This window comes from Halyomorpha halys, unplaced genomic scaffold (assembly GCF_000696795.3).
Source record: "Halyomorpha halys isolate HHAL.00 unplaced genomic scaffold, Hhal_1.1 Scaffold1981.1, whole genome shotgun sequence".
In the NCBI taxonomy this organism is placed as follows: Eukaryota; Metazoa; Arthropoda; class Insecta; order Hemiptera; family Pentatomidae; genus Halyomorpha; species Halyomorpha halys.
Genome location: NW_027110668.1, coordinates 84,528 through 95,250, shown reverse-complemented (window position 1 = coordinate 95,250; position 10,723 = coordinate 84,528). Strand labels below are relative to the sequence as shown.

The window sequence follows — 10,723 nt, the reverse complement described above, 5'->3', positions numbered from 1 at the left end:
AGAATAAGGAATCCTTGAGAATGACCTGAGAGGTCGAAACGTCGGATGTTAAAAAGAATAAAGTTGAGAGATAAGAGATCAAAATTGTTTAAAAAGAAATTTTGAAATTATTTTTGAGACTCAACTTTACAAACTTTAAATAAAATTATGCTTTTGATAATTTTTTAAGAAACTACTAAAACCATAAATCACTCATATTTCATATAGACCTAAACATTTTCCACGTTAACTCTGATGTTAAGAAATAATTTGAAGTGAAACCTTTAGGTAAGAAAAGTCATAACAAGACAATGAGGACAAAAATCCTTTGCTTAGAGCATCCATAAAACTAACACTAGTTTGACATGAGTGTATCAGGTATCCCTCAATAGTTTAAAAGGCTATTTGATAGTGAATTGATACTATCATGCCAAGCTGCAATCTTCATATAACTTTTTAATTACTAAACAATGAATAATGACTAAACTTCTATATGAAAATATGGATGATGCAATGATATTATTTCAGATATTATAAATAAAATACTAGATTCCTGAAGGTGAGAAATACTTTGAATTGTAATGTGAACATGAACAAGAGAAATTAATAAAGTATTTTTTTTTCTTTTTTCTGTCTAGATGATTTTTGAATTGATTAAATTTTGACTAATTAGTAATTAATTGATAATTTAGAAACTTGAAGTTTTTTTTTTGGGAGGAAGGGATTTTTTGATAATATCCTAAAATCCACTCAAAACCAGTTTCGATATACTCAAATTATTCTCATTCAACAGGTTGGAATCTATTCTATAGCTCTATTATGGATGATTTTTTTTTTTCTTGGTCATCGTGTTCCTCAATAATGAACTAGCCCCTATAGTTTAGATGAAATTGGTTCTTTACTATAGAAGAAAAAGGGGTGTTTAGAAATAGGTGATGAAGATGACAGATTAATTTTTTTTAAATAACTTCATCAAAATCAAGGAACCCGAAAATATTTAAACAACATAAGATACCAATTTTTTTTTTCATACTCTCCTGTGAAAATATAAATAATACTTAAGTATAATAAAATGTGAATGTGAGAAATGCTTCCTTCATTTACCCAAAGATATTTTAAGGGGTATAGGTGATGTCCACTGTATTTGGAGAGTCAAAGGTGCCAAGTGCGCATTAGTAATATGGTGAGCAGGGACGATCCGCTTTGCTGACATAAGATACCGAAAAAATAATTTCATTAATTTTTTTAATGCTTGAGAAAGTATGTTTATGTTTCACAATTAATGATTTTACTTTCTCAATTAAACAAAGTAGAGGAAGTTTGATAATTGAATGATACCAAAAAAACAATTTCACTCAATTATCAAATTTCCTCCACTTTGTTTAATTGAGAAAGTAAAATCATTAATTGTGAAACATAAACATACTTTCTCAAGCATAAAAAAAAACAATTATATGGCCATTTCTTGAGAAGTATTTTTATGATACTTTAGACTCATATTTATATATATTTATTTTTTTTTAGAGGGTGTATGGCTGCTAAAACATTTGAATGCACTTGGTTTTATGATACAGATTAAACATCACACTTTCGATGAAAAGGAAGAATCAAGACCACCATATGTCAGGGGATGGTTTATTGATCTCAACTGTACAAAAAATATGAATTTTTTTAAAACGGTATGTATTCACTTTCATTCCCTAATAGATTATCGAGTAAATTATGCAAAATAAATTTACTGTTTTAACCAAATGGATTATTTCAGTTATTAATAATATTTCAAGTTCATAACCAAATATCCTAGTAATAATATACACATGTATGTATGTCTATAGTTATTGATATTGTTGTTGATTATATTTTTTTCTTACATTTATTTTCTTCTATTAGCTAGAAGTTTTCAATAAATTTAAACTAAAAAAAACCTTAATTAGTAAATAATAATTATAATAAACTCTAGATAAATGGCCTTGATGGTATATGGCTTGGATATCCTGTGAAATCTCTTGATATGAATTTAACAAAAATTCGACTTGACAGTGATGTTGTATTAGGAACAGAGGATGGCTTACTATGGGATTTATACAATAATACAAAGCGAAATTTGAAAGTTTCTTCTGCAGGTACCTGGCGACCTCCAAAGATTTTTATGCCAAACAGCAAGCACCGATACGACTTGAACGGCACAGTTCTTAAAGGTGTATTACTGGTAAACCAATATTTTTATAACTAATAATGATAATATATTCCAAATATTAATAATACAGAAACATGATTAATATTTAATGTTTCTTACAATTTTATTTAAAAATGTGTTTATTGCATTCTCATGTAGGAGTTGGAACTTCAGTTTTTTAAGAATAATATGACAGAAAAAATTGGGGATTACAGCTATTATCCTGAGTGGGAAACATCGGAAAGACTCGCTTATGTGTACGTCCAGAACCTAGCACAATTTTATAATTTTGAGTAAGTTTGATGTCCAATATTAATTTCTTAAGTATATTTCAAAAATGATGTATGAAAGAGACTTATATATTATACTGTTAAATATATTAAACATGACAATAGTATAGTATATTTTCATTTAATACCAGATTGGCCTGGCGGGCCTAACATTGCTGATATAACAGTTACATATTTTGTTTTGTTTAACAATTTATTGTGGGGGGGGGGGAAGTCTCGTGCAAAAGACACACCTAACTGTTTATAAGTTTTACAACGCTATAAATATTGAATAATTGTGAATGATAACGATGAATTATAAAAAAATATATATAGATAAAAAATAAATAAATAGATAAGAATAACAATTCCTAAGAAGAGAGAAAAACACAAACAATGACATTCATAGACTTAACAAAACAAATAATTGACTTCTAATGGGAAAAAAAGTTAATTTGAGAAAGAGATGAAGAGAAAAAATAAACAGATAATAGATAATTAAAGAAATTATAACAGAATTATAATGGCTTCAGTCTCCAGGATGAGGTAGGATTTTCTAAGTTGTAAGTTACTGCTCCTTTAACTGTCGGTGAATGGGAGTGGAATTTTATGAACCGTTTTTTGATATAGTCTTCTATTGATTCCATTTGTAGTCTATTTCTTACTAACCAAGGGGCATCAACTGCGGTTCTTAGAAGTATATATTGAAATTATTGTAATTTTAAACATGAAAAGTTGTACAAAAAGAAACTTGAGATAATAAATGAATAATTACTTGAATAAATGATTATGAACTAGATTATAAAACATAAATCAGTGGCAACTGGTTTTGTAGACCTTGACCACTTGAAAAAAATGTCTAACCAGAATTTGATTTATGAGACTCATTTTATTTCATTATATGACCTATACCTTTTTAAAAATTATAATTGCCTAAGGTAAAAAAAAAAAAAAAAAAAGGAATAAAAATACAATGTTTTAATGCATATATTTATTCTATTTTTGGATGTTTCAGGAATATTGTGTCTCCCTTCAGCATAATATAATTCACTGTTTGTTTTCGAAACGATACATCTACATGTTATTATACAATTTGTTAGTTTTATTTATGGTAATAAATAGATAAAATAATTAATAAAGAAAAGAGTATTTTAAAATTATATTTTATTGACTAAATAGGTTAAAGTATTACTTTTAATTAAATTATTAATTTAATTAGTATAATTAATAAATTAAATTTATAAAGTGTTAAAATTAAAATATATAACAAATTAAAGAAAACTTATTTTAAAAAAATAAATAATAAAGATTCTGAACATAAAAGAAGACCTCAAGTTCATTCCTGATATCTGGAATTCTATCCAATAATAATAATAATTATTCCAATGGCCCACCATTAAACAGTAACAATATAACTTTCCTTTCTTCTCTAAATCTTTGATCAAGTAACATAACACAAGCATTTATTTATATTTATTATTAGTTACACAGAGTATTATTACTTAAGTAATTAATCCTTAAATGTATATTTTTGCTTACAAAATACATAATACTGAATGTATTTTGATAGGATTGAGATAGTTCCGTCAGAAACCTGGGGATATGTTTTGCCGAATGGATCATTTGGAGGAATGGTTGGAGTTATAGAAAGAGGATACGCAGATTTAGGTCTTACAGCGTGTGCGATGAGGGAGGATCGTATGCGTGCTGTGAACTTTGTTCCCCAGTTACAAGATTTGAGGTAAACATTAATTTTGTATATATAAAAACTGTCCATTAAATATAAAAATTAATAATTCAAATCTTACCTCACTGTATTAATAACAAAGTATTAATAGGGCTTTGTTGATTTGTAAATCATTCATATAACAAAAGATAAAAAAAAGTGATATTGTGATATAGAATGTATTTTTGTTATCGGATACTATACACTTCATCAATATGATCAAGTACTTTATCTGAAGTGTGCAGTACAGTGAATTATCTCAAGAACATGGGCGTACCCAGAAAGGGGCACCTGCCCCCTGCCCAGAAGTGAAAAATATTAATTATGTAGTAAAAATTCAATTTTTTTTTTCAATCAAATAATTTTAATAACTAATACAGCACTGTTATAATTATATTTAATGCTCTTAAAATTTTAGTTACATTAAGCTTTTACATGCTGAAATGTCACAACCTGAACAGGCCTCTTAGCTTTGATCCTGGGTACACCATTGCTCAGGAATACTGCAAAATTGAAAATTAAGAATCTCCACCCACAGTCATGTGCTATCATGGGGCTGTTTATTTATTATTTAAATATTAATAGTTCCTAAAAATATACTATTAAACTTTTTTTGGCAAGCATAACTCCTTATATTTTTTTTTTTATAACATACTAAAATTAATAGAACTACGACTTTTATGATCACAATTATTATATTTTAGATTTATATGCTTATTCATGGAAGAACGAATCAGAGGAACCTATAGTGCTCTGATTTTGCCATTTTCATTCAATGTTTGGCTTTGTATATTTGTCGCAATCGTCATCGGAGCAGCAATATTCTCTCTAGTACAGAACAAGGATGTGACTGAAGGCATTATTTTTGTTACTGCTATTCTGTCACAGCAAGGTAATACCTTTGCCTACTATGAATTACATAATTGAGTGTGATTTTTATTTTTTTATTATATCTAACTAATATGAGTAAGTCTGTTAAAATTATTTATTTTTTTATATAAAAGGAATATGGTTTGGGTGCGGTCAAAAGAATACCGATAGTAATTAGTAACTATTTATTGTGAGCCAATGTTTCGCCCCACTTTGTAGGGATTCATCATGGCTAAAAAAGATACAAACAACTAAAATAATATAACAAAGTAAGAGAATAGATAACTTGAAATACAATTAAATTATGGTATGGCAAAACTGTTTTAGAAGTTTATTATTATTATTATTAAAGAAAATAAAAATTTAATTCTATAATAAAAAAATAAATTCTTTAATTTACTTTGTTCATTTCTATATAAATTTTCATATATTTTAAATCTTTTTTAGCCAATTTTAAATCTTTTTTATACCTTAGTTTACTTTTATTTTGAGTTATCTATTCTCTAACTTTGTCACATTATTTTAGTTGTTTGTATCATTTTTAGCTCCGATGAAGCCCTGGGACAAAACATTGGCTCAAGATAAATAGTTTTATTAGTATTTGAGCCCACGGACTGTCTTCCTTTTATATACTAAACATGGTCAATCAACGACCTTCCAATATTTCATTTTTAATTTCTATGTGGCTCATCAGCACATAATTTGAACTTTACTCTTTGATGCATTAAATGTTATTTGTTTTACAGGACTACTCCATGATAAAAATAGAATGTCTGCAAGAGTCTACAGTATATCTTTGCTATTCCTTGGCTTAGTTTTGTACTCTTACTACAGTGCAGCGATAATGAACGGGCTCTTGTCTCCAGTCCCACCATCTATCCACAACGAGCTTGAACTACAAAAGAGTACAATGAAGGCTAGCATAGCAAAAGTGCCTTACTTAATGGCTACTTTTGTAAGTAAAAACTTATCTTAGGATGAAATTCTATCAGCTTTTATATAGCATGAAACACTTCTTAACTTTTTATTAAACAAGTTTTAATTAATAGTAGAAACGTTTAAAAGAGAGAATAAATTAAAACAAAAATTTCTTTTATAAGAGGTCAAAAAACTCCAATTGTAATTAAACTAATTATTGCAAGCTGTTTTCTACCATTTTGCATGGCTTCATCAGGATCAAAAAAAGTTTCAAACAACTAAAATAATAAATAAGTCAGTAAGAGAATAGGTAACACGAAATAAAAAAACTAAGGTGTGGCTAAATATGATTTAAAATATGTGAAAATTTAAATAAAAAATAATAAAGTAAATTAAAGAAAATAAAAATAAGATGTATAGTGAAAACTATAAAGAAATAAGAATCACAAAATGTATTAGACAATTAATGAAAATGGAAATAATAACAAATAAAAAAGTAGATAAAAGGTAAGTTATAATTTTACAATTATATTTTTTTTAAATTTCCCTTTTATCTACTTTTTTATTTGTTGTTATTTCCATTTTCATTAATCTAATACTTTTTTGTAATTCTTGTTAATTTATGCTTTTTACCATACATCTTATTTTTATTTTCTTCAATTTACTTTGTTCATTTCTCTATAAATTTTCACATATTTTAAATCATTTTAGCTATACCTTAGAGTTTATTTTTACCGTCCGTAGACCATCTTACTTTTATTTATTACACATGTAAAATCAAGGATCTTCAAAAATTTCTTTTCCCTCACTCCCTTTATTCTTCTCTAACGTTTCAACCCTGAGGCCATTTTCAAGGGAACCCTAACGTATCCAAATTAAAAAATTGTTTATATTGCAGGCTATTATGACCAAGGCAATTTTATTTAACCATCAGCTTATTTGCTATCAAACAGAGGATAAATATTTATGAATTGACTAGGATATTATAGCCTGCAATAGAAACAAAATTTAAAAGTTGAATATACCAATCTGAAGTCTTCTTGATAATTACCTGACTGCTGAAATGATGGAGAATAAATAGGGGTATAAAAGGAATATATCTTCTGATCTATGCGCCAATACTGTTGAATTTTGCACATAACTTTTTTCCTACTGAATAAATTTAGGATTTCAATAACTAAGAATCTTCCCAGGATGACACCGAACATTTTGAAAAAGTAAACAGAGGGTAAATCGTTTAAAAACTTTCAGAGATCTTAGATAAGTAAGAAATGAACATTACATTTTTGATCTATATAGATTTCAATTTTATTCAGCTATTATTAGCTCATGGTATTAATTTCCATGAATTTCAACCATTTATGATTCCAGAGTCAAAAGGCCTACCTGACATCAGGAATGTTCGCTAAGACAAGGGAACATGAAGATACAATGATGGACCCCTTTATCGGCCTAGATAGGGTCCGAAAAGAGAGGTTCATTCTTATTTCAGATGATCTGGCATTGTATGGGATCCTCAAAGTTGCATACACTGACCTTGAAAAGTGCAATGTAAGAGAAATTGAGACTATGAGGCCGTTTCCATTAGCAAATCCAATTCGTAAGGATTCACCTTTCAGAGAAATGATAGCACAAGGGTAAGTAGGAATAAATATTTTTGTGTATTAAGTAATTATTCAATGCATTGTATTATAACCTAAACATCTAGCGTTCTCACTCAACCGCGACTAGCATTCATTATGTGATGAGGTTAAGGTAAAAGCATAGAGACCTCTTAGAAGAGATGGCTTAGACTTCCCCACTCTGAGAGTAAATATATCATATGTGCCTGTGTTTATGTTTATATTTTTATTTTTATCTTCAAATGAGGTATGAGTACACACTTATCTCCTTTACTTATATCTCTTAAATCTAGCGGCTCTCAATCAGTCTCCACTGGTCCTTAATACCAATGTCATGGCTGGGATCTCTTGGAGCCCTGCCTTGCCTTCCACACGGAGGTGGCAAGGCTTGGCTTGAAATTCTCCTGCAGAATGTAAATATTTTATATAAGTGAGAATGTGTATCTATTTTATTTTATTTTATATTTTTATTTGATCAGTTTTATTCTATTATATTTTTAATACAGATTCATAGTTTTTATTTATACAAGTAATGATGGTATATTCCTTTACTTATGTATTTCTTTATTATTATTAATTTTGTTTTCTTTTAATTCAGTGAGTACTATTATTATCATTTACATTTTTTTCTTTTGTTCTTCAATTTCTCTATATATTATATGAATGAATATTTGAACACTAATACTTAATGTCCTTAATTTGTGGCAAATTGTATTCATTCCCTTCGATAAATATATCTATTTTAACTCTGGTAGATTGGATATAGGTTTTTCCTTTAATATATTTTATTTATTAATTTATTTCAATATCGCATTGTCAATTATTTTATTGTTTACTTTATTATTACTTTTGAGTACTTATAAATATCAAGCCTGAAACTTCAAAACTTTTGATTTTATTTTTTATATTACTATTTTGAATGTGTTATTACTTAGTAATTAAACCATTTTATGCTGGACAGTGGGCACTCAATTGTTCATTGTAATTATTCTTAGGGACTAGATGTCCCAGAATAAAATTACTTTTTATTTCATTTATTACCCTCTCCCCTCACAACTTCCATTTCATAAATTCTAGCATCACAAAATCAATTTACAGTTTTTTTCTTGAGTATAGAATGTTGCTAAAGAAGTTTCGCTTAAAAAAATTATTATTCAGATTTTCAATTAGGATTTAATTGAATAATATGAAATTTAAATTACTTATCTATTATAAAATTAGAAAATCATCAGCCCAAAAATGCTAATTTCAATTAAAAATATAAATTAATATTATCAAAGCTTTAAATATGGATGTGTAAATACCACACCTATTAACAAATCATTAAAATTAAATTAATTTTTAAAATCACATTTATCCTCCATCGTAAACCCATGACTTTCTGCTCACAGTTTCCTTTAATAATACCCCACTTATTCCTGTCAAACAGATCTGTTACCTTGGACTACATCTGGACAAACAACTAATTTGGAATCCTTATACAAGACTGAAAAGACAGGAAACTACTTGTCGATTCCAACATTTACTAGACAGTCTAAACTTCCAAAAAATTAAAAAAAGACTCATTTACAAGACTTATAATAAGGCCTATCTGGACTCACAGAGTTGAGCTTTGGGCCTCCACTAAACTTTCGAATTCCTCTCATATTCAGTCCATACAATCCAAATTTTTCAATGCTCCTTACTTTGTCACAAATCAAGTTATCGATCAGAACCTCAATGTTCCATATATTGCTGATTTGGCCAGAGCCAGATACCAATCCTTTCAAGATAAATTTCTCAACCACCCTGGCTTTTCCTGCATTACCTGATAATCCTCCTAGGCATCTAAAAAGAAGATGGCCTTGAGATCTTTATTGGAGTTCTATCAATGGGTTGAATCTCCACATATCTGTGTTATGCCATTGTATAACTAACGTCAAATTTACTAGTTGTATATATTTTAAAACAGTTGTAAATATCAATAAATAAATTAAAAAAAAAAAAATTCAACCTTTTATTTATGATACTCATCTTGATATTTTATAAGGCTATCAGATAACAACTTTTTGTTGTTGCAGAATGTTACGCCTACAAGAAAATGGTATGGGCAAACGAGACAGGAGAGTTTGGTACCCTCCCAGACCACATTGCTTCGCTTCAACAATATACACTCATGTAACATTGGAAGCAGTGGGCTTAGCATTTACATTGTATGTATTGGGGATTGTATTGAGTTTTACGATACTCCTTTCAGAAGTGGTGATGAAGAGATTCAAGAAATTTAAAAGGACTGACCCCGATACAGAATTTCAAGGATATTATTAGTTCATTATTAATATACAACAATATTATAAGAATGTACAATATTTATTGTTTACCAGTTCACAGAGTTGGACAAATTATAGTTGAAACTAATAGCTAAAATTGCCATGGATACAATATTTATTTATTAATGATTCATTCATGAATAAGGGTTGTATCCATGGCAATTTTAGCTATTAGTTTCAACTATAGCTAATTTTTGCCTATCTCTGCCAGTGATTAGTAAGAATGTTGGTGTTATCATAAGAAAAAGTTTATAATAATAAAATTATAGTGATAGATTATTTATCCAAAGTTATCATCCTATGTGTAATGTTAGATCACAATGAAAACATACAGGTATAATTCTTACTCTGAGATTAAACATTTGAATAACCAACTATACTTATGTTCTTAAGTTGGCCTTTATTTTAACCAATACTAATTGTTTAAACTCCTAAACTATCGAATTATTCCAGATGTAATGTAAGTTTTTCATTGTACTTTTATGATAAAGTCAACTTGGAATAATGGTTTGTAATTCAAGTATATTATTATTTTGGCACTACACTTTAACAAGAACCCAGGTCTTCTCCATCAGTCAACCAAACTCCACAATCTTTTTTTTTTTTTTTTAATTCTTCTTTCCCTTCGCTGTACCTTAGGGCAACCCTATACCAGCAGTACATTCCAAACTTCCTAACATTTTAATATTCCGTCAAGATAAGTCTTGGTCACCAAGCCTCCTGGATCCCCAAGTCTTCAGGCCAGCACTCACATTGGTCCAAATATCTCTGAACCAAAGTGAGGCATTGTTTAATCTTAAAAACAAAGCTAATGGGTTGTCTGCAACTGAGAGCGTTCCCACCAAACAGGGCTG

General features: G+C 28.5%; 1 protein-coding gene across 3 annotated transcripts in view; it reads left to right on the top strand.

Annotated features, from left to right (window-relative positions):
- LOC112210421 (ionotropic receptor 75a) overlaps positions 1-10,152 on the top strand; it is a 12,796-nt gene extending 2,644 nt beyond the window's left edge. For all 3 annotated transcript variants that reach the window (XM_024359721.2, XM_067048802.1, XM_067048801.1), the window contains exons 2-9: positions 1,504-1,658; positions 1,940-2,188; positions 2,315-2,448; positions 3,995-4,165; positions 4,855-5,042; positions 5,767-5,975; positions 7,310-7,575; positions 9,621-10,152. In XM_024359721.2, coding sequence (XP_024215489.2) covers positions 1,545-1,658; positions 1,940-2,188; positions 2,315-2,448; positions 3,995-4,165; positions 4,855-5,042; positions 5,767-5,975; positions 7,310-7,575; positions 9,621-9,867 — 1,578 coding nt within the window. In that variant the 5' untranslated portion in view covers positions 1,504-1,544 and the 3' untranslated portion in view covers positions 9,868-10,152. The remainder of the gene's footprint in view (positions 1-1,503; positions 1,659-1,939; positions 2,189-2,314; positions 2,449-3,994; positions 4,166-4,854; positions 5,043-5,766; positions 5,976-7,309; positions 7,576-9,620) is intronic.
- Positions 10,153-10,723: the final 571 nt, after the last annotated feature.